Source organism: Drosophila guanche, unplaced genomic scaffold, assembly GCF_900245975.1.
Source record: "Drosophila guanche unplaced genomic scaffold, DGUA_6, whole genome shotgun sequence".
Taxonomy (NCBI): Eukaryota; Metazoa; Arthropoda; class Insecta; order Diptera; family Drosophilidae; genus Drosophila; species Drosophila guanche.
The window spans coordinates 7201524-7225098 of record NW_022995745.1 but is presented as its reverse complement, the minus strand read 5'-3'; the positions used below and the strand labels follow the sequence as shown (position 1 = coordinate 7225098).

The 23575-nt window shown below is 47.7% G+C and overlaps 1 protein-coding gene across 10 annotated transcripts; it reads right to left on the bottom strand.

Moving 5' to 3' along the window:
* Positions 1-511: 511 nt before the first annotated feature.
* Positions 512-23323, bottom strand: LOC117581243 (serine/arginine repetitive matrix protein 1). 10 transcript variants are annotated; one of them, XM_034268233.1, is made up of 6 exons: positions 23072-23323; positions 22627-22907; positions 4913-5198; positions 4552-4857; positions 1116-4475; positions 512-1073 (listed from the first exon to the last, which is right to left on the bottom strand). In XM_034268233.1, the coding sequence occupies exons 3-5, from the start codon at positions 4968-4970 to the stop codon at positions 1117-1119; spliced, it is 3723 nt and encodes a 1240-aa protein (XP_034124124.1). In that variant the 5' UTR covers positions 4971-5198; positions 22627-22907; positions 23072-23323; the 3' UTR covers positions 512-1073; position 1116. The 10 variants fall into 10 exon arrangements, with proteins under 10 accessions (XP_034124124.1, XP_034124131.1, XP_034124121.1 ...); XM_034268240.1 differs by lacking the exon at positions 23072-23323 and having other exon boundaries at positions 1116-2798; positions 3204-4475; positions 22627-22969; XM_034268230.1 differs by lacking the exon at positions 23072-23323 and adding an exon at positions 9734-9935 and having other exon boundaries at positions 22627-22964.
* Between the last annotated feature and the right edge of the window lie 252 nt (positions 23324-23575).

Genomic DNA, 23575 nt, shown 5'->3' with positions numbered 1-23575 from the left:
TCGCAGACATACCAAAATATACCTTCTCATCTGCATAATATACCGTAAAAATACCTTGTACTTAATTTCGATGTGCAAATATCCCGAAACTCGGTGTTTCATTTAACCCATTAACCGCATGTAAAACGCTTTTGGTATAGTTTTTTTGAATTAATTAATCGGGAAATTGTACAATTTGAAGGGCTGTCCAAGACGGAACTGGTTCGATAGAACAAACACTATTATTATCGAGCTGCACACGGGAAAACGGCATGAAAGGTGCTGCCAACTTCTTAGAAATTTGTTTGCCCAACATTCTGGCCCACCTTAACAGTTTCTATTTGAATACTAAGGCTCTGGTTCTGTAATGATTTTTAGTTTTATTTATTCACTTTAATACAATGCCATATATGTATATATACAGGAGCGCTAAATGCAATTTCTGCAGCGGCTATATGTGTGCTTAGACCAATAATTATTTGTATTTTTATTTGTATTAGCATTATTAACACTGCTGTTGCTCGCTCTTCGCTTTTGTGCTATTAGTTTTGGGGTTTCACTTGTTTGTTTCGACTCGACTAAGTAGACACAGACCAGTCCCATTGGTTAGAAAATTGGTTACTATAATTCACTAAGGCATACAAAATAATAATTATAGGCGTAATAACATATTTATATGTATAATATAAATCATTTCCTTTGCTTTTGATTTGCATTCATTATTTTCCTCGACTGTTTTTTGCTTTCTTTTTTTTTTGGGTTCTTGTGACCAAATGACTAAAACAAAGTGTTTAAAAAAAAACTACATAGTTCATAACAAAAATTAAGATTAGTTAAAAAAATCAATGTGATACGGTATACAAAAAAAAATACAGTTTAAAAAAAAAACACATTCTCTACTCTCATCCTCAGATATACAACACCCATCCGGCATTCGTTTTTGCATTTCCGAACGATTTTCGAATTATTTACAATGGGAACAAATAAAAAGCAAAAATCAGCAGTAAATTTGGTATGTTAATTTACTGCTAATAATAATCGATAAAACAAAAAAAAACACAATTTGTGCTCTTCCTTCCTCGTTTGTGTGACTGACCCTGCGACTCCCCCTCCCCCCGCTGTCCGCTGTGTATCCCCTTAGGATCGGTTGAGCTCGTCCCGCTTGAAGTTGCGTATCGCGTCCAGCAGCTGGGAGCGCGGATCCTCAGCGGACTGACTGCGTCCAGCCCGCTCTGTCGCTGCCTTCAGTGGCTTCAGGGACACTCCCATCTGTGGCGGAGGCGGTGGCGGCGGCGTGGCTGCTGTCCTCGCGGCAGCCGCCGCTTGCCCGCTTGTGGAGCGCAGCTTCACCTGGAACTTGGCTGTCTGTTGTGGCTGTGCTTCGGGCTCCTGCAGCTTCAGCTCCACCGTGCTGGTCTTCAGCACGCTCACCTGGCTGGGCTTGGACGCTGGAACAGGCTTCGGTGCTGGTACTGGAGGTGTTGCTGCTGTTACAGTGGGCGCTGCCGCTGGCACCTCGACTGCTGTGGCAACTGGGATGGCAGCTGGCACTGAGACACGTGTTAGGGCCTTCTCCTGATCCTGCTGCTCCCTGGCCAGCATGCGCTCCTTGAAGCCCGTTCGCCGCAGCGTGTTCTGGCCGAATGGCGCTGGCGTGGGTTCGGCTGGCGCCTTGTTGCGCTCCAGTGTGGAAACAGGACGTGGCAGTGAGGCGCCTACACCACCTCCACCACCTCCACCACCTGCGGGCAGCGTGAAACGATGGCTCTTGGCGGGTCTGGGCAATGTCGAGGATAGGACTTGTGGTTGAGATGGGGATGTGGCAGCAGGGACTGGTGCTGGTGCTTCTTCCGCTACTGTTGGAGGTGTAACATCCCGCAGAGGTTTGACTGTAATCGGCACATGATACTCCTTGCGCTGCGGTATGCCCATCCTCAGCATGGGCGATGCCACCTCGATGGTCAGCTTGGCTGGAGCGGGCGCGGGAGTGGCGCCTGCTCCTCCGAATATGTAGTCGCCCTCGTTCTTGATGGCCACCTGCGACTTGGGTCGCTCGCTCCAGGCCCCAAAGTTAATGTTGGGCGGGCCGGAGTAGCGATATTGTGGCGGCAGCGGCTTCGCAGCTGCTGCTGGTGGGGCGGCCGCCTTCACGGTTGTTATGACTGTGATTGTGTCCGGGAAATGATCCTCTGTCTGTGTCTGGACTGTTGCTGGTCGCAGGGCGACTGGCGAGGTGACTGGTGATGCCTGCTCCTTGATTGCTTTCACTGTTGCTGACTGCTCCTTGGCTCCTGGGCTGGCCCTCAACGTTGATGCTGCAGCGGGCTGCGGTTGCGGCTGCTGTTCCTGGACTGTCTTGGCTGCAGTTGGAGCCACCTGTTGCTGCTCCTTCACGGCCTTAGCTGGAGGCGGAGACGGCTGCTTGAGAGCCTTGACTGGCGGTGGAGACGGCTTTGGCTCTGGCTCTGGCTCTGGTGTTGCTTTTTCTTTGGCCTGGCCAGATGTCGCGGCATGTCGCTCCAGCCTGGCCACTGCTGTGGGGCTGCTCTTTGGTTGATCCTGCTCCACCTCCTTGCTGGGTGGTGGGCTGGCGGAGGCGCTGCTCTCGGTCAGGCTGTTCTGGCGAGAGTTCAGAATGGTCTTAATCACCTCGAAGCTCTGCAGCGAAGGTGTCTCCCCGATGCTCAGCTCGCTGGAGGAGCGCCTGGGACCGGCCGCATTCCCCAGCCCCAGTCCATTCTGATCGATTTTATTGAGAGATATGTGGGAGGAGCTGCGCTGGCTCAGGCTTCTGGATGCCCGCTCCTGGGCCGCTGCTGCCTGGAAGGAGTCCGAGCGACTCACCTTCTTGGAGGTCGCGCTGGATGTGATCGTCGAGGATTTGGCCGTGGCAATGCTGAAGTTGGTCAAACGATTCGGCTTCGCCGCCTCGATTTCCGTCTGTTCGGGCTGCTTTCGGATGAGCGTGTCGAGGCGCTGCTGCTGGATGATGGCCGACAGCTCGTCAACGATCTCGTCCAGCGGTGAGCCGGGGCTGGTCGCTGCGCTTCTGGTCGATCCGCGGGCATGCGGATCGGAGAAATCCGGTGGCGGGGAAATGGGCCCCGAATAGTTCCATGAGGAGAGCGATGTCTGTTCGCTGGCGCTGGTCGGCGTGGCCAGAGTGGAGGAAGTCACCTGCTGCTCCTCCTCCTCCTCTTCCTCCTCCTCATCGTCCTGGGCTGTCAGGACGGCCAGCTCGGCCAGACTATTGGCCAGCGGCTGCTCCCCCTTGACAGAGGTCTGGCAGAGCTTGAAGTTGTACACCTTGATGGCCTCGTCGTCCTCCGAGCTGGACTCCATGTTGGATTTCTCGGCTTCCTCGGGCTCGGGCGAGGGTGAGGGTGCGGGCTCTCCGATGCCAGAGTCTGCCTGCTTGGAGGCGGCATCGTTGTTGTCCTCCTCCTCCGTGGCGCTGCCCAGGGAGCGGGGCTCTGGTGTGGGCGTTCGGTTGAGCAGCACCTTGGACACGTTCTGGGACACAGCAGTTGGTGGGGCGCTGCTCGGTAGAGCCGGAATGGGTGTGTTAGGAGGTGTGGGTGTGGGTGTGGGTGTGGGTGTGGGTGCTGCTGCTGCTGTGACTGTGGGCAGCGGTGTGGTAATCCTTGGAGCTGGCTGCGGTGTGCTGGGCGTCAGCGTCTCCGACAGGGAGTGCGTGGTGGATGCCAGCGATATGGTATCCGCTCCGGATGCGTTTCCATTTCCGTTTACGTTTCCAGCCAGTGCGAAGCCCGGGGGCGGTGCTGGAGCCGCTTTCTTTTTGATCTGCAAAAGGCGACGGCGGGGCGACGGCTCTGGTCCCTGGCCCGGACCCGGACCCGGGCCCGGGCCCTGTCCTTGGCCGGATTGTGTGCTCGTAATGGAACCTCTGACCGGACCCGAGGCACGCTTCAGGTCGAGCGTGGCATAGTGCCCGTCGGTGTCCACCGGGGATGCCTTGGCGCTGTTCCCATTGCAGTCGAGCAGCTCGGGCGGCTGGGCGGACAGATTCGGTGTGGACATGCACAGCTGTGGACGCTTCACGATCACCGCATACGCGGGCTCTGCCGCACTCTTCGGTGCTCGATCCGGCTCCGACTCCGGCACGGACTGCTCCGGTATGCAGTGCTGGCTGGGCGGACGTGGGGCCACACGCTTCTTGCGCGGCGGCGGTGCCATGACCTTGGCGGGCACGAACACGGGCGTGCGTGTGTAGTTCATGCCGGTGGAGTCCATGGAGTTGAGGGAGTTTGTGGAGCTGTACGGACTGGGCGTCTTGGCGGTGACCTTCGAGTTGCGGCTGCTGCTGAAGTCCGAGCTGCTGCTCAGCGAGTCGCGGGCGGTGCCCTGCCGCTGGAACTTGGTCATGGCATCGCCGTTGAAGCTGTCATACGACTCGGACTTGTGGCACAGTCGAATCTCTGAGAGGCCCACCGCCCCAATGGTCGACTCGCAGCTGTACACCTGACTAGCATCCACTATGAAAAAAACAAAAACCAAGGGAAAACCTTACTGTGGTGGGGTTGCTCCTTGGGCATCTGTTGTGGCTCTCACCTGGACTCCGGAACTCGTACTTGTCTATGTCCAGCTGCTTGTTGTCGCACACCAGCTCGAGGAGCTTGCGCATCGGCACCCGTGCCCCCAGCCTGGCCACATACAGCTGATCCTTGGGCAGCAGCACTGTGATGCGGAATGTCTGCTCGAAGGGTGCATTGCTGGTGACCGCCGGTATGGGTGTGATGCGATTGTAATCCAGCTGACTAGCCTCATTTATTTCCATCTCCTTGGACAGTTGGTGCAGCTGCGTGGTGGACTTTGACAAATTCCCAATCGATGAGCTCTTGTTGCTGCCTGATTTGTCTGCGGATGCAAGGGAATTGTTAGCAAAAGGAAATCAGACAATCCCAGTACTTACCCTTTTTGCGGCCAAACCAGCGATTCAATGTGGATAGGCCGCCCTTCATGTTGCTCATTATTGTGCGGGGAATCCCTTTCTATTTGGATCTTTTGTGATCCTTTTTGTCCAATGTAAGTGGCGTTTCCTTTCGCTCTTCTTTTCGTTTGTCGCTTGCTTTCCTTTCGCTTTCTTTTTGTATTTTGGTTGGTGGGTTGGGGGGGAATGTCGTTGGGGTATCGCGACGTTTCGTAATATATTCCTAGAGCATGCTAGCAATTGGCGTGCGGTTTGTGCGCTGTGAAATCTGCAAGTGAAAAGCAAAAGGCGAAAATTCAACAGCTGCCTGATTACAAAACAATGAATGGCCCCGCAGACCCCGCACAACACCTCCCAAATGCCAAGACCAAGACTGGCTATCGCCGACGCCTGATAACACGGCTGGAACGGTGGCACTCAGGCATGAGGGGGCTTGAGGTGGGCCGTGGGGCCTTCCTTATGGTTTCTTGTTTATCAATATGCTTCATGGCTAACGTACGCACGAAGGTGGGGAGCGAGCCACACACACACACGACAAAAAAAATGTATAACAACTTAGATGTGGGGAAAGAAAGTATGCCCTAGAAAGTATGTCCCAAAGTCTACTCGATCGTATGCTGGATGTATTTTTTGAATGTTTTTCAAAGCTTGCTTTTATTGCTGTGATGTGAGGTTTATTCTCTGCAAACCGATGCACAAGCGAAAAATGCTAAAGAGAATGCAAAAACTAAAACCAAATGCATGTCGTGTGCGTGACAAGCGTCTTCAATATGCGTTATTTTTGTTGTTTCAAAAAGAGGTATTAGAGGATATCCTCATGGTCGGCTTATCGCTTGGTTTTTGCCTTCAAACTATTTGCTTTATCAATTTAATTTTCGTTTTATTTGTTTTCTGCGCCTGGCTTAGTGCTTAATTGCTCATCCGCCTGGGATATATGTACAATGGCTAACACCCACAAATGTCTATATGCACACACACACACACACACCCACACACACACACGGCGCGCGATAAGCTCTCAAGAAAAATCGAAATCGTCGACGCTGCGCGACTTACGAGCGGATCCGGAGTGGAGTGCCGTGCTCTGTGCGCTGTGCGCTGTGCTCTCTGTCGCGTGCGTTTTCCATTTGCACACAATGCAAAACGCGAAGGCGACGTTGATTGGGTGGCGCATGCAGCTCTTGAGGGGGTGGTGCTGCAGGGGCAAGCGCTATTGTCTATTGTCTAATGACACAGTTAGATTGAGAGTGCAACAGTGTGCGGCATGGCCATGCAAATTGCCAGCAATTGCCGCTGCACAGACAGCAACACTTTAAATAGATATTTGCATACTAATTTCGTGACTGCCTACAGGACAGTGCGTGCCACATATGTAATGCTACCACACAGGCACATTAATCGAATGCATCAATTCTCCATAAGCGAATGGACACGAACAGAAACCACAGAGAAAGAGAGATATGATAGCACGTGAGGATATGGAAATTATTTTTTTAACTCTCTTTTCTTATGAATTCGCTGAACTCCTCTTTTTTTTAGAGCATTTCATTGCAGAGCGGCTTATACTCATTAAACGTACTGTATGTCCATATGTTTTGGCACGTGACCCCCCGCCCACCTTGGAGCCAATCGATTTGTGTTTACTTTTTAATGAGAAGCAACAACTAATTAGCCCCGACTATTAGTAGCCAACCTAATTAGATTTACTCGTAAAACGCAACTGGGAGTTTTCTTGAATCGTTAATGCAAATTTTGTGCAAAAGTGGCTCTTGGCTCGAGGCATGTTTATCCAGCACTCAGCTAGAGCATGCCTAAAACAACATACTTGTCGTGTGCATGATAAAAATTCTGTTCAGCTCGCTGCACTTACTACTGCTTAAGGAACTACAAATTTAATCTCAAAACAGAGCTTTGTCGACGCTAATTTCCAACTTGGACTCTTGGGTATCCCTCACTTCGAGCTGAAATATGTTATGCTCCGCCCTCCCCCACCTGTTCTGCGGTTTATCAATTTGCGCACAAAATACTTTTACAGTCAGCCACTAAAATTCCCCTAGAAATAGACATGAGTAAGTAAAAATTCCTCGGCTATCGAGAGGCGACGATGAAAAGGTTTTCTTGCCTGAAATCATCACGTTCCGTGAACATGGGCTTGCTTGTTGCTGTTGCTGTTACTCTTGGCCAAAATAATGAGCTTGGCTAATAGCTAATCACAAACACAAAGCACACACATCAACATAGCAGCAGCTGGGCCAAAATGTGTTTATTTTTGGGGCCTTTTGAACCCGGCTAATTGAAATAAAAAATTTAATTGTCTTTGAATGGCTTACGGGATGAACTTTGTTCGCATTTTATGGGATCCGAGAGTCATAACAGATATGTGCGAGCATTTAGTATCTTTCGAGTAGGTCTATCTGAAATATCTGATTTATCTTTATGGACGCTCATATTCAGACGGATGATTCCCGGCCCAATCAGCTTGGAATTTTTTTGTTTGCCCATTCATAAGCCTCCGCCATCATATCTATAAGCCTCCGCCATCATATCAGATATACTATGGCTACTATAGATCTACTATATATGTACATACTTGTACATATATAGGTCGCGATGAATCAGAGAAGTGTAAGCTGCAGCTGAACAATTAAAAGTACTCGTAATTGAATTGTTTTGCTTGCATCGGTATCGAATCGGATAGGTGCGGATCGCGGAGATGGTTAAGTAACTTTCTCGAGTGGCACTGCACACACTCCACGCCGCTTTACTCATAGTGTGACTCTGTTAAGTACATATACTATCTGCTTTATAAGGTGTAACGTGTCTAATTGCTACTCTAGGGGTCAGAGCGATTCCTGTTTTCGTTTTAATTAGCTCTAAGTGGAATTTCATTGCCAGCACGGGGCCTCAAAAACGTTGACAACATTCAGAGACTCAGTCTAAATAGCTCCATCTGGTATTTAGATATGTTCTACTTAAGCTCTGATCAATCTCAAGACCCAACAACGAAAGGTATACCCTTACAGGAGCTTTAGAGTTGGATAACCTCTGCGGGCCCGATGCCCATAATTGTATGTAGATTTTATGACATATCCAAATATGTAGGAGTACGATGGAGACAATGATCAATGGGTAGCCCTAGTGGTGACTGGCCGTTATGTGCACAATAAATTGGCAACTTTCTACCGTTATGTGTGTGCCTAAATAATTGTATGCGCTGTGTATGGATGGAAAGCATTTATAAGGTCTCGAAGCAGCGCAAATAAGGAAAATCAGAAGTGCAAACAGAAGAGCCGATTCGATGGATGGATGGATGTGCGATGATTAATGCCTAACGCTGATTCGGAATGTTGTGGTTAGGGGGGTTCCAATGCGTTCCATCATGGGATTATTTATAGGGAGATGTTTCGCATCGTTACGTATCGTTTTTATTGCGATTTTATTCGATGGGTGACACTGACATTGAAGTTTGGCATTGCATTCAGTCGCAATCGCAGTCCCAATCCCAGTCGCTGCTTCTGGCTGTGAGACTGAATCAAAGTTAGGCGATGATATCATACTGGATAACCGACGTGAGGGAATTTTTGTTTTTGTTTAAATTTTATTGGCGCTCATCATTGTTTCTTTATAATCATCATTCTGCGGAGCGGAGCAGAGCCCGCTCAACTAGTCAGCTATGCAAATTTCTTTGGCCAAATCGTATATTGATAAACGACCAGCGACTCATACACTTGCGGAAACACCTGTGGAATGACTTTCCCAAGTCCCCAGTCCAGCGTCTTTGCTGTGTGTTTGCGATGGCTTCTGCTGTCTGACAGCATTATCTGGGGAGTCACTAAGGTGGGTCGCTAAGACTGGGGGCACGGGCACGGGCACGGACACGGACACTGCAGCAGTTACTATCAGGCGAGCGATACGCATGACTAATCCCAAATATGCTAAGCACCGCCACATCTGCTGACAGTTTTGGCTCCTTATCTAAAAAACATTCATATGTACCTGGGGGTATGTATCGTGTGTCTGTGTGTGTATTTAGTATTTCAATTTGTGCCGCAATTTGAGCCGCCACTTGATTAGACCGGTGCAAAGCGTTAGTTGCACGGTCCACCATCCACGTAGAGCGTGGCACGTACCGCTCCTAAAGCTATCATGGGTCGTACGATAAGGCACAGCTGTCTATAGGTATTTGATGGCATCCAATAGCTGAAGACTGTCAAAACTTAATTGAAACTTTGCACCGAGTGTCGTTGGTCTGACGTCTGTATTTGATTTGCTGGGATGGGAATGAAATGTCCACAAGGACATACATAAGTACGAGGACTGTTCAGAGGATTATGAAAAATAACTAATTTGGGATCAGAAGTGGAATCGCAAACATAAAGTTCTCAAAAATGAGATTAAAAAGTTATTTCAGAGGAATCCAAGAACTTCGTCAGAACTGGATTACCCGAGAATAATGACATTATAATTCCACACACACACACACACAGCTGCTATTCAGGGGGTTGGGGCTGGGTTCTTTATATTATTGGATTATTGATGGTGTTATCAGAGTGCACTGCCAAACCCTCTCAAAGTCTATCCCGTCTGTGGCGCTACGTGACGCAAGGGATAAACGCCACTTCCAGGGCCACACATTTTGTTTGTATTAACTTGAAATTTCAGTTGTTATTGCAGTTTTTTTTCAGTGCACTTTCTTTGCAAGCTTTTTGTTTTTTGCTTTTTTTGCTGCCTCCCCGTACAGTTTTTGTTGTTTGACCAAATTGCACGTTGTTCATAAACAAACAAAAAAGTTAAAGCACTCACACTTACGCACACACATACCCAGCCGCAGGTATAATCGAGCAGCAGTAAAATAAAAATAAAACTGTTTAGAACTGCGTACTAACTGCGATTAGCGGTGCTTTCTACTCTCGTTCTCTTTCTCTCCTTGGAGCGCACTCTTTCTGCGGGCAGAGGGAGTGGAAGCGGAGCAACTTTTGCGAGGCGGCGGACGTTGAAAAAACAACTGAAAACAAAAAACGCGCAAATTATGCACAGAACACAACAGCAAAAGACAGCACGCACACACACACTCACACGAGCACTCTCTGATAGACGGCGGACACACGGACACACAATAATAGTAGCAATAATAAAGAAACGGTAACTCTCTAATAATAGAGCCCCGTGGGCAAAGAGTGCGCGTTGCGCTCAGCTGTTGACTCTCTCACGAGCCGCTCATCACACCACACTCACCTAGCCACTCCACTCTCTTGTTCTTTCACCTCCCTCTCTGAGAGCTTGAATGCTGCTGGTGTTGCTGCTCCTCTTTAATCTTATCACCAATGCAAAAACAATAAAAATGGAAGGAACATCAGCTTTGGGGCCGCAGCGATTGATACACTTCCAACTCGTTCGTTCCCATGAATTGCATACGATTTTGTAGGTCGAGTTTATATGAAAGCACAGTTACGTTCGTTATTGTTCTCGAAATACTTGCGGCGTGTGAACTGACGTGAGTGGCATGGGAGGCAAAGGATTGTAGACAATATGATTTTTGGTCACTCTGATCGTGGAGACGATCGCTGATTACCGATTTATCGATAAGTTCAAAAGGTTATTCGCATGGGGGATGAGTTCTTGGTGAAAAGGAAACTCCACACTAGTACACTGAAGAGCTTCTTAACAGTGCAGAGCTTTTTGTGCAGTTTTAAAATGATTAACTGGCTTCCTCAAAGTTTCTGCTAGAAAGCTTGTTTTAATATAAATAGACAGACGAAAGTGCAAGCCATCCTCGGAAAGGGTATATCTATAGCAGCAGCGAAGAGAGCAAGAAAGCAGCAATGAGAGCGGCGGTGAAAGGAAAACTGCATACTCCACGAACACACACACTCACATTTATCTGTACATGTATCCTCGCACATTACCATTTACATATCTGCAGAAACAGTTTCGTTACTTGAGCTCTCGCTCTCTCTCTCTCTCTCTCTGTGTGCCTCTGGGTCTTTCTGCTTTATGGTTTATGGCGGTATCTTCACTTGTCGCGCGCGTTGGAAAAACTGAACTAAAACTTCAGGCCAAGTGCGTTGCATAAGTCATATGATGACGCCGACGAAGACGCCAACGACGACGCGGGCAGCAACGTCAGCGCTGGCGCTGGCTGATGGTGGATGGCAGTCGAATTGCGCAAGCTTCTTTCCCATTCTGATTGACGATTTGACGACCTTCGTGAAGCGCCCCAAGCCCGCCCGCTATCTGCATCGGGTATTACAGTGTGGGAGTCGCACTGCTACCTTCTTTTACTTCTTCTTTGATGGGGCGCTCCTGTCCAAAGTTCCACCGACGCGTGCTGGCCTCCCACTCTCCACTCCCCAAGGGAGGAGTGCCCCGGCTAATGCGTGACCATTTTCAGCTTAGGAAGGAAGCCTCACCCAGACACACACTTCCACTTGTGACATCATCATCCACTCTACCCATCCATCGACCTGGCACGGCCATTGACAGGTTGGGTAGACCATAAATGGCCATTCCGCCAGAGCCCAGGGTGTGCCATCGCCATCACCGTCGCTAAATTCTTTGATTTCTAATTATGTGTAGCTCGCGTGGTACGACTATTCCATCAAGCGAGCCGACCACATTTCAAAGATTTATACACGCAGACAGCTCCAAAAGTGTTTCTTATTTGTTATATGTAAATTTCGTAAGAATCTATCCAGAAACAACTTGTCAAAAGGTTGTTCTTTTAAGTGTTGTATTTATTGCGAATATCCATACACAATTTCAGAATATAAAACATCTTGCAAGATACGGGAACAGGTTCTAAAGGATCTAGAGTCTAGCTTCTAGGCTGAAGATCTTTCTAAAAGGTTCTAAAAGATTTGTTAAATTCTCTCAACGAAACTACCCCAGACCGGATCAATTAATTAGTGCTAAAGTATGTATGATTATGAGTTTGCGGTCTTATCGATGATGTCTGGGCCATGTTTACCTTTCAGTTTGTTTCTAAATCATTTAAGGTTTGTTTAACGCGCATATTAGTGATTCGATTCGGTTGGGGTTCGGCTGTATCAATATGATGTGTGCCATGTGTGTGTTTGTTTTGCAGTATCCGCTTATCAAAAACCACTCGATAATGTACGGCTAAGGAATGCCAATAAATTCTCAGCGACTTACTGGGCTCTTTGGCTGGAACCCCTGCTGATATGGGCCGAGGGACGCGCACTTGGCCAGCATTTCGAGGGCGCCACAGAGCCAACCAATCACCCAAAAACAGCCAAAAGAAAACCCCACTTGACAGTTAGTTGTACGAGTACTCGTACGTACCAACTTGTACTTGTTGGGGCACGTTTCGGTGATAACCTCAACCTTAACACACAACTTGGGCAATTGATGTTTTCAGGTTCGGTCGTCGTGAAGGTTCTCTACGGCGTCTCTGTCTCTCTCTCTCTCTCTCTCTCTGATTGGGGGCGGTGACGTTGCTATCACATTGTTATTTTGTGTACTTAGTGTAGTTCATGCCACACTCGCGAGTGTATAAGCAGCTACAGAGATTTATCCAACATCGAGAGCTGTGTATCAACATTTCTCTGGTGCTTGAAGCGCTGAGTAGACCAGAGCCAGACCTCCTAGCCTGGTATTGGTACAGGTACTGGCACTGGTACTGGTACTTGGTGACCCCGTTTTGGGGGAATTCTTGAGCTGTTTCTTTGTTGCTTTTTGTTTTGCCCCTCATTTTTGGCGAAAAGTGGCACAAACTCATTCCGAAAATAAAAGAAAAAACGTGGCAAGCAGTGAAGAACAGAGGGACAAACAACATAAACAAGTTTCGCGAGCGGCAGATTCGACAATGAAACCATATGATCAGTTTAATGATCGGTTATGATCAGCCTCTGGAGGCGGAGAGGCATCTTTGGAGGCGACTCTGCGCGTTCTTCTACTTCTACACAAAAGAAACAAAATAGATTGAGAAATTCAGCCTCTCTGGGGCTGCTTTCGTTTGTGCGCAAAATCTTTCTCAAATATTTTGCGGCATGCCTCCTCGTCTGACATCCATTTGATGGTCGGGCCGGGCCGGGCCGGGCCGGCTCTTTCTTTGGAGCGGGAAATGCATTGCATAGCTGATCTACATACCAGCCCCGTTAGCCGTGGCCCTTTTTCTTTTCTTTTTTCTTTTTTCTTTTTTCTGGTTTTGTTCTTCTTTCTTTTTGCATGTCTCACTTTAATTAGACTTCAATCAATGCCAGAGGCAAACGTCAGCGCCCTACTAGAAGGAGACGACTGCAAATCTGACGTCAGTCATTAAGACCTGGCAGAAGCAGAGTGGAATGGAATGGGGTCAACTGCAGTACCATCAGACTCACAGACTCCCCGTCTCTTCTGCACCTACTGCTCGGATCACTAAAGCAGTGCAACAATCGGTATCTACAGAACTGACAGTTGCATGCGTTTGCTCGTTGAACGCGTCGTCGTCGGCTGCACCAAAAAGATCTCAAGTCGAGCCAAGTCGATTCGATTGCGGTTGCCATGGAAGTGCAGTCAGCTGTCTGAGCAATCCTCTGTCTATCAATCTTTGGCAAAGTCTAAAGATACGAGAGTATTTGCAAAGGTATTGCAATTATATCTGGATCTATAACTATCCATGCTGCATTTATCTACTTCACATTATTCATTCCTAATGCTTTTCATGAACTTCAACTTTGTACTTTGTAAACTGTAACTACATATGTGCCATAGGTACGGAATGTGGCAATTACTTCAACGATAGCTGGTGGAATGTGGTTTATCCTTTGGCTCATTCATTCTTATATTTTGTAGCTTTTCGTGGCTCTACATGCCCATTGCTTGCTCTCCTGTCTCGCCAATCCATGGCGCTACAATTGGAGTTATTTTCTCTCTCACTATTTCCAAGTCTTTCGACACATACTCCCTGGTATGTAGTACATATGTACATGTGCATATTATGTACATATCTCTACCTTGCTCCTGGCTGTTGCTTTTTGTGGCTATGGCCAGCTGCAAGTGTTTGGGTACGTTGAATGCCTCAAATGCCGCCCAATAAATGCAGCAGCAACAACAACAACGCTCCAACCTGTCACAGTCAGCCAAGATCGGGTTTTTCTTTTATGATTTTGTTTTGTTTTTGTTGTTTTTTTTTGGGTGTTTGAGTGTTGCAACTGCAACAGCAATAGGCAACAGGCAACAGCCAACAGCCAACAGACACACACAGCCATGGAGCTACAGTGCTTCGCAGCTTCACATCAAATTGCCAGCCGAGTGCTGCTCATAATAATTTGTTGGAGTGCATTTTCCACATTGCAATGTTTTGGCCAGAGAAGATGCAGGTTTTTATGCCCCACTCTATTGCTGACCAAACGGCAAACGGCAAACGGCAAACGCTGGCAAAACGGCTGGTTGGATGGATGTTGTTGCCTGGAAGAAAGTGAAGCGAAATCAAACAGCAACTGCCACAGCTGCCACAACAGCAGCAGCAACTTTTGCTACTCCTCTGGCTTTCATACTTGGGTAATAGCTGGCTTGCATTTCATTTGAAAGACGACGCTTAACGCGTTGCCATAATTGTATGTGTGTGTATGCAGCTGCTGCCCACAGATGCGAGCACACTCGTACTCGTACAATTGTATTCAGCTGGTGCCTCTGGGCTTGCCAAACAACCTTGACATGCAGCTAAACTAATGGCAGGAAATTGTCGACAAGTGCCGCGCAATACCCATACCCAATCCCATCTCTAAGCCCAATCCCATCCGCTCATCCATTCCAATCTCTACTCGTAGAGACCCACACAGAGATAGCTGGTCGCAGCTTTTTAATTGCGCCTCGCATCCAACCGGTTGCTGCTGCCGCCCCATGCCCCATGCCCCATCACCCATCACCCATCCCAGGCCAGGTCTCTTTCTCTCTGTCTGTATCCGTATTTATATCTATCTGTATCTGCATCTGCATCGGTAAGTGCAAGTATCTGCATCTGTTTGGCAGCAACTGAAAAATGCGGCTAACTTCATTTGGCCATTTGCACCGATTGATCATGGCACGGACAGCCGCCGAAAGAGTCGCGCCAGGCAACGCTCTTGCAGCAATTTCTGTCTGTCTGTCCATCTGTCTGCAATGGACCCTGCACCGCTGGGGCATGCGCAGAGGGGTGGGCGGGCATTGAACCAGCCGCCGAACAAATGTGGCTCACCTTGGCAGCACATATCTCTCTCGCTCTGTCTTTGTTTCTGGTTGTTTGTGTGTGGGTGGGACTCGAACTGGGGCTGGGCAAATGTTTATCAATGAAATTGGACAGCTGAATGGGTAACTGGGTGGCCAGGTGGACACTTTACACAAGACACTGTGTCCAAGCCAGCAATTAGTGTTTGAAAATTCATAAAAATGCCAAACATCTCCATACGGACTCTGTCTTTGCAGCAAGGCTCCGCTTTTCAGCTTTTGAAATCCAATCCCATTCCAATCGGAGCGCCAGAATCTAAGGCAACACTCACTTGACACCGTTTCAGGGCAGAATTCCTTCCATATGTGGGGGGTACACCATGCGATATGATATTTACTTTCCGCTGAAATCCAAGCCAGCCTTTTCGATCGATTTTCAAATCGGATCGGATTACCCAAGTTCGGATTCGCCTGAGGAAACTCTACGTTTCGGTTTCAGTCTCAGTCACGAGGTAGGAATTTGAATTGCAATTGCAAATGGAATGGGAATGGGAATGCGAATGGAAATTGAAATTGAAATTGGAAGATGAGCTCACCCCGCTCGGTGGAATGCAGGTCCGAGTCGGACTTTGATTACGCCAAACAAAACAGTTCAAATCTCGACTCGTACGAGCACAAACGAAATAAAGTAACGATCAAAAATATAAAATAAAGGTGAATGCATGCTAAAAATAAAAAAAAGCAAAGATGAACGAACGGGGGAGTGTCATTGGACGCACTTGCAAACGGACACGGACACGGACACGGACACGGACGTGTAGACGGAGCCAGAGACAGCGAGCAAGATAGATACGGGGACGGAGCTGTCAGCGGACATGACGTGGGCCATATATATCCATCTCGGATAATGGCCATCTGCCCGATAATGGCCTTTGAGGCATCAAGATTCATTGCAAATGCAAGTCACATCGCATTGGCTGTGGGAATTGCCAGCTCTGACCTTGAAATGGACCCCGGCGATGAAAAGTGCTACATGCTGGCTAGAAAAGCGATCCAAAGAGTTCGGAAAAAGCCCCCGACAGGCATTTGCCCAGCACCAGCAAGCCACCAATCCACCAATCCACCATAATGACAATGTTGTCAGGGCAGAGAAAGTAGTTGGCCAGCAGTCGGAGTGAGTAACCAGTTGGATGGCAAGAAAAAGTAAAATTATTTTAGGACAGGCCAACGAGAAAAGTATGTCACCTGCAGCGCACCCAAGGCTCTCGCCGCACCAGACCAGACCCGACCAGACCAGACCAGACCATACCATTCCAGGCCAAAAACAGCTGTGAGAGTGCGCACCGCCAGCCGAAAGCCAGCTCCAAAACTGGTCAGCAAAATGTTTGTGCATGCGGCAAGTGGCAGGTTTTACTTTCTGCCCCAAAAAACAAGAATACCAAAAACTGAAAAAACTTAAGGATAACGTTTGCTGCAGACTCAAATACCCTGAAAGAAAATTCCGAATTTCGAAATTGTTAAAAATAAATGCCAGAAAAGAACTGGCGCTGATTTCCATGGATTCCACAAATGATTGTCCTGCGAGGATCATCATGTTTCGGTAGTTTTGGTAGCCACCAACAGCAGTGTGGAGTCATGATACCTTCTTAGAGAGAGGGCATGAAAACACAACATCGACAGCATCGACAGCATCGACAGCAAGTCTCCCAATCCGCATACTGGCCAAACAAGTTGGGCATATTGGGCGCAGCTCCCCTCAAACGAAGTTCCAACGGTTTTTCGTATCTCAGCTGGATGCGTGTTGCATGCCTTGAAGCAGGAAGCACTTGCAACACTTGCAACACGCAAGCCCCGCTTGATTTGAGCTCTGTTGTGTTTTTTTTGTTTGGCCATTTGCCCGTTTGGCTAATGGAATTTCAGCCAATTTCAGTCTCCGCCAGCAACTCCTTGTCCTGGGCAGGGGCGACGGCGGCGGCGACTTATATAAATTATTAGACCAGCCTTTGGCTCAGTCGTGTCACGTAGCTGTAAATATATTAGCGACTGCGTCTACGTCTACGTCTCGGATTATACAATGATGGAAATGTGTGTTTTGGGAGCGTCTCTCACTTATGTGCGACACGTCCTCAGGTGGCCAGCGTTCGAAATTAGATAAACCCAATGGCAATTCAATCCGATAAACGAACTATGTGTAAGGGGAGTTGCCAATAGATTTCCAATAGATATTCTGGTACCAGATGCGTAAATTACTTTAATTCGAAGGAAGTTTCGGATCCAAGGGGTGGCTGAGCTTTTGGGCAAATGTTTCTGAGCTGTTTGCAAGTTCTTCCATATTTATATTTTCATATTTTCTTTGGCTTATCATTAAAGGTGGAATTTGTACATCTATGGCTATATCTCAGCCAGATCACGTACGACATTATACAATGTGTTGTAAGGTATTTGTTTATAAATTGAGGAACATGGGGGGGCATCTACATTTGGGGCGTATGGCGGGCACGTCTTCTCGGGTGTCTGTGGGCTTGCCTTGCCCAACATCTGCGGACCTCACGCTGACCCATTTGCCCCAATGCGAATGCCGCTCACATTTCAAGCGATCCATGAGCATTTCTTTCTTTCTTTTTTTTCTTCTGCCGTCATTTCTTTTCTTTTCTTTTTTTTTGCTGGCCATTTTCAATGTCAACACGCTGTTTTGGGTGACAATGAAGTCAGCTTTTTGGTTCCTCTACTGTTTTTTGGTTTGGGCTGCGCGTGTTTTGATTTCTTCAGCGAAACAAAAGGGAGGCAAACCAGAATTTACACAAAATATTATGCAAATGTCTCTACAAGATTTGCATAAATAGTGGCCATAAATCCCCAGTCTTCTTCAGGTTCAACGCAATTAAGTAATAATACAAATCAAATGCCAAAACCGCGTGAAAACAATAGCAAAAGCAAAACAGAGCTTAAAGTGAGAATATGAAAATGATGCAAGGGCTACCCCAGCGAAAGAAATCATCCAAATGGATAGACACGGCTCGACGGGTCCAACTCAGCGGCCATATGCCCCCCCCCTCGAGCTCTTGCATATCGAAACGAAACCTAATAAAACGTTTACTTCAAGTGCATTTCCACACTGCACAACACGGAGCCAGCCCTTCACAGCACTTGCAGCAGACACTGCCTTAATTCGTTTGAGCTTTTCACGCTTTCATACTCAATAAAACAAGCGAGCCGAAGGGCAGTCGGAAAGGGAAAATGCACTGGCATGGTGGTGGTTCCCGTCCTTTCTCCATTGCTATGCTTTGACTCTGACCCCATTATTATTATTTAAATGATTTCATTTTGGTTTTAAAGATTTCTATAATAAGTACGAGAAGTGCTGCACTTCTTGTTTTCCCTATGTGTGACTTTTCCCATTCCCCCCCTCTGCTCTCCTTCCCAACTCTTTTTGGCACGTGGTTTTGTGTATTTTTTCAATTTGCGTTTTCCCATTTTGTGTGACAATTTTGTTGTGAAAAGCTTTGAAGCGTTACAGAAAAGATCTAAAATATCAACAAAACAGCAGCAAAAGTGTGCTTAGAGGGGTGGTGGGTTGGAGCGGGGGAGGAGGCATACAGCACATACAATATATGAAGGGAGACAGTGAGGCGGTGGGCAGGCGGGAAGGGCGTGCTCATAATATACCGGTTTATTCGAGGCGACTGTTGGTAAACACGTTTGACGTTTTTGCCCTTGTCAAGGTCACTCCGAGTCCAAAGCTGCTCTCGATCAAAGGCGAATGCAACTTTGTTGTTCGAGGGGAATACATGCATGCATAGATGATGGATCAGCAGCATGGATTGGATCTATTGTATTGTATAATATGGATGTCCCCAGCATTACCGGCACACAGCACCAGCAGAAACCACTTAAAAAGCTCTTTTTTTCGCTGCTTATTGTTTGGGGCAACGTCGGCCCCTTGAGTTCAATGACTTTGCATGACAATTGGTTGTTGTTGTTGTTGTTGTTGTTGGTGCTGAATGTTGGTTGTTGCTTCTTCGTGTGTTAGTGTAGTCGTGGCGGCCCCAGCAAAAGCAACAGCAACAGCAACAGCAACAGCAACAGCAATTAAAAAGACGTTAATTTGTCGACTTTTGTGGCCACGAAATTGAATTTTCAGCTGACCAATTCCCGTGATTAATAGCACACAGAGCCAAAAGAAAAGAGAGAGAGAGAGTCTCTCAGCTCTCAGCGCTCAGGTAACCCATTCCATCTCTTCTCGCAGCTGCTCTTTTTCGTTCCTTTCTTTCATAATTACCTAGAACCAAACTAACCAAATTAATGACAGAGACGCCGCCGAGTCGCAGTCGCAGTCGCAGTCGCAGTCACTGACGTTACAGCTGAGCAGCAGCCGAGCGGATGGTCACACTACCATACAGTCAGCGAACTCTGCACACACACATACACACACACACACGCAGACACCATACCACCCCAAAACCCCACCACACCAATTCATGCTCGTGCATGATTCTAATTACTATGCCATGTACGGCGCAAGCAAAGAGATAGTAACAGAGCGAGAGAGGAGACAGCGAGCGAGAGAGACTAAACGAGGGAGAGATTGTGGAGTGGATCAGAGACAATGCACTGAGAACAGAGAACGGAGGAGAACAAGAAGTCCATTGTTATTGCTCGCCACATCGTCATAGTCGAAGAGAACCGAGTGGAACGGAGAAGTTCAAGTACCTGGGTGCCCGGTGGAGGCATTACATGATACCCCCACAGAGCTCATGGAGGAAGTCTTTAACGAGGGAGGTGTGTGTGCGTGTGCTCGCATCTCGCTCTGGCCACAGAGAATTCCATATATCAAAGGTAAAAGGGGATCATCGACTTTAGACTGTGCGCGCACTGTGGGGCTTACCCCAGTCATTAAAGATTTAGAAAGGCCCTAACATGATTGCGCCCAAAATCGAACGAAAGTGAGAGGCAGACAGGTGGGGAGAGAGAGAGAGTGGGCCCAAATGGGCACACGAACGGAATCGGATGCGAACAATTTTATGAAGAGCAATCGTAGTTCCTACTGTAATGACATTACCATCCGAGCTGAGGTTTTTCTCACTTAGATGTGTGTTTACGAGCGGCCTTTCCTCGACAGCTTCGACCCAACAACCTAAACAGCTTGCACTTACAATAAAAAGAAGAGTCTGTGAAAAGAAATCTCCGCAAGAGAATCGCTAAAATAGGAACAACAACAAAACTAAGACAGTGGATCCCCAAACATCAGTCTGCTGTGGAGGGTCGGAAAAGTTGATGGATGTACATAAAGCCCTGTGCAAGGGTAGACAAATAATGCGCAGATTTGCTTCCTGTTCCAAGAGAGCGAATGACGATGCGGATGGAATTGCGCGTGTGGATCTCAATGGGTAACCCAAGACCCAAGCTCCGTCTCTGTCTCCGTCTCTGTCGCTATACCCTGGTTCCCATTCAAATTAAATTGGTGGGCCTTAAGCCCCTCGCTGGCAGCTGCTGACACTTTTTTTTCCTTCGAAGGGGGTTGCTAAGAAACTTTTCTGCTCGGTCTGCCTATTGCGCATCGGTGAGAATGGTGTGACTGATTCTACTGCCGTTCTGGATGCCACCGAGCACTCGGCGCACTCGTGCTGCGACAGCAGCTACAGCTACCGATGGGTCAAATACCTTGGGAGCAACTTAACGAGCAGACAGGCAGTCAAAGCCGTCCATCTTTTTGTTTTCTTATTGAAATTGTTTATTGTTCGACGGTTGGGCTGGGACGATGCAAATGTATGAAATTCAATAAACTGCGAAACCAGTTTATCTGCGGAATCAGTTCAGCTCGGTTCAGCGGCTCGGCTCAGTGATTCCCAGTGAAATGTTTTGGGCAAAAGTTGCCAAATAATATACGATATGTGTACATACATATATATATTTATAAATATGTATACAACGTATATACAGAGTCGGCAAGTTCCGAGTGCCACATGTCCCAATCATCATCATCACCATCAGCCATCACCATCACCATGGGCTGGCTGGCCCTGTGTCTGTTGTCTTTGTCGCCACTTTTTTGTTTGCGTTGGCTTTTATTTGATATTTTTTCTCCCCCTTTTCCACATTTATATTATGATTCTCTTTCGTTTTTGTTTTGTTTATCTGTATCTGTATCTGTATATATATTTTTATATCTTTGCGCTTGACTTTTTATGTGAGATTCAATTAAAATCTCTTGACCAGCAATTTCATAAATTTTACCAATCCAGCCACGGGGCCAGGGAGCCAACCGACAACCGGCAACCGACAGCCCCACCATCTCCAACCAGTTTGATGTTAATCAATTTTCGCAACTAATTTTTGCACTTGCCATTTGCTCAAGCATTCAAACCAGCCATGAAAGTCGAATCTTTTGATACCCTTGCCGCGATCATGGGCTTCAAACTGTTGCCTACTCGTACTACCCCTTCTGCCAGTGTATGCAAAAAAAAAAATATATATATATATAAATGTTTCCAAAAGGAAACATGCGCTAAATGGACCCTCACAAGCATCTACGGATGTTTACGTTTATTCGCTTATTTTTGTGTGTGCTTCTTTCTCACTTTGTGGAAATTACTTAATATGCATTTAGCCACCGTGCTGTGACCTTAGACAGATGAGGTTGGACCTGATCGATAGATAGTTGGATGGTTGGATGGTTGGAAGCGCGATAATAGAAGACCAAAAGCGTTTCCGCTGCGGTTTGTGTCTGTTGCTGGGCATCGAAACCAATTCCATCAACATCATCATCATCAGGGGCAGTTATGTGGCCAGCTAGCTAGCTGTGGGATAATTATTATCAATGCTGGAGATGGCCAGATGGCCAGCGGCAGAAATTCTTGTTCTCACCCAGAATCGTCAGCACAGCTGAAATAGCAAAGGAAAACGCTGACGCAGAGCAGAGCGGAGCTTTCACTGCTGCCTCAGCGGAGGGCACAGCGCCGCACAGCGCCGCACGCAGCTCGACTCAATCTGTCATTTTGATTTTCCGCTTTTTGCATGACACTGTGGGGCAAAAAGATGTCCAATGTAACTTTCTTATTGGGAAATTTCTCTTGTACGATTATGAATTAAACACAAAAAAAAGGCAAAGAAGTGGAGATGCCGATTACGACTAGAGCATACCCGCTAGGGAGATTTATTTGGGACTCATTTAAAAGGTAAAAGAAAGCTTGAAAGCTTTGCCATCGCAGACAGCATACCCCTGTCCACAGTGAGTTTTACAGGGTAGAAACAACAACAATTTGTTAGGCTTTCATTTATCTGCATTTCGGAGACTGCAACGGCAGGCACCACTGTGCGAATTCAACCCTGCCCCTCCCGCAGTTTCCGAGAGGTGTTTTATGGTGTATTTTTGTGTGCACTGTCTTTTGACTGGCCTTATCTGCAGATCTGCTTGGTAGGGCAGTTGGAGCTGTTGTAAGTGAGTCCCAAAGCTGCCACAAAACGGAAGCAACTGCGCAGTGTGGCAGGCAGGCAGGCGGCAGCAGCAGCAGCAGCAGAGGAAGAGGAGGCACAATAGAGGGACGACTTACCTAGACAACGACCTCAATTAGCAGACTCTTTGGGCCTGGTCTCTTCATGGTTCTAGCTGACGTCGTTGATGCTGCTGCTGATGATGATGCTGATGTGGCTTAATGGCGCTTCGCTACTTCCCGTTAGTTCACATGCAGCTATATGCACGGTATGGTCACACTGGCACACAGGTGGTCACACTCGCATATAGTGCAGTACTCTCCTCCCGCTCTCTCACTCTATCTCTCTCTCTATTGCACTCTCGCTTGGGGGTAACTATTTTGACTTTTTTTGGTAAGCACTTTCAAATCGATTTGAACGTTAAAAAAAAAATTAAAATAAGGCAATATACACACACAAACACACACACATATGTGCATATGAATGTATGTATGTTTGTATATTTTTCCAAGACGCCGGCACACACACACACACACACACACACACACACTCAAATACACTCACAAGCACGCGACAAAAAACAACGGGAGCACACGACAACCGTTCGCCCAATTAAAAGCCAATGGGCGACATGTAATGTATGTAAATGAACCGCAATGCCGGTTCAACGGAGCACGGAGCACGGAGCACGGAGCACGGGACTTTGGCGAATTCTTCTCGACGGCAGGCAATGCGATGCAAAGCGAAGCGTTTGCCCGGTCTAAAGCGAGAGTGGCGCGGATCGAACGTCCGTTCGGCATGGAACTCGTTTCAAAATTGAAACGCTCGCACTCAGCTGAGCGAGTCGAGCCGCCACCAAAGCTCTGTGGCGAGGCAGAGGCAGCGCCAGTGGCAGCACCAGCTGTGACGGCGCCGCCTCACCTCGCTCTGCTGCTACTGCAGAGAGTGTGGCGTGGGCTCTCCTCTCTTTCTCTCTCACTATTCGCCCGTCCGTCCGTCTGTCCGTCTGTCTGTTAATGGGAATGTGCATTGGCTCTCTGCACGCACGTTGCCTAGGCCAGCACAACA

What these genes read in the sequence shown, in the direction of transcription:
- LOC117581243 (XM_034268233.1), bottom strand. Translation starts at nt 4,970, where the DNA reads ATGAGCAACATGAAGGGCGGCCTATCCACATTGAATCGCTGGTTTGGC. An exon ending in CTGGTTTGGCCGCAAAAAGG is followed by an intron (nt 4,858 to 4,912) that starts GTAAGTACTGGG and finishes TTGCATCCGCAG; the next exon opens with ACAAATCAGGCAGCAACAAG. An exon ending in GTACGAGTTCCGGAGTCCAG is followed by an intron (nt 4,476 to 4,551) that starts GTGAGAGCCACA and finishes TTTTTTTCATAG; the next exon opens with TGGATGCTAGTCAGGTGTAC.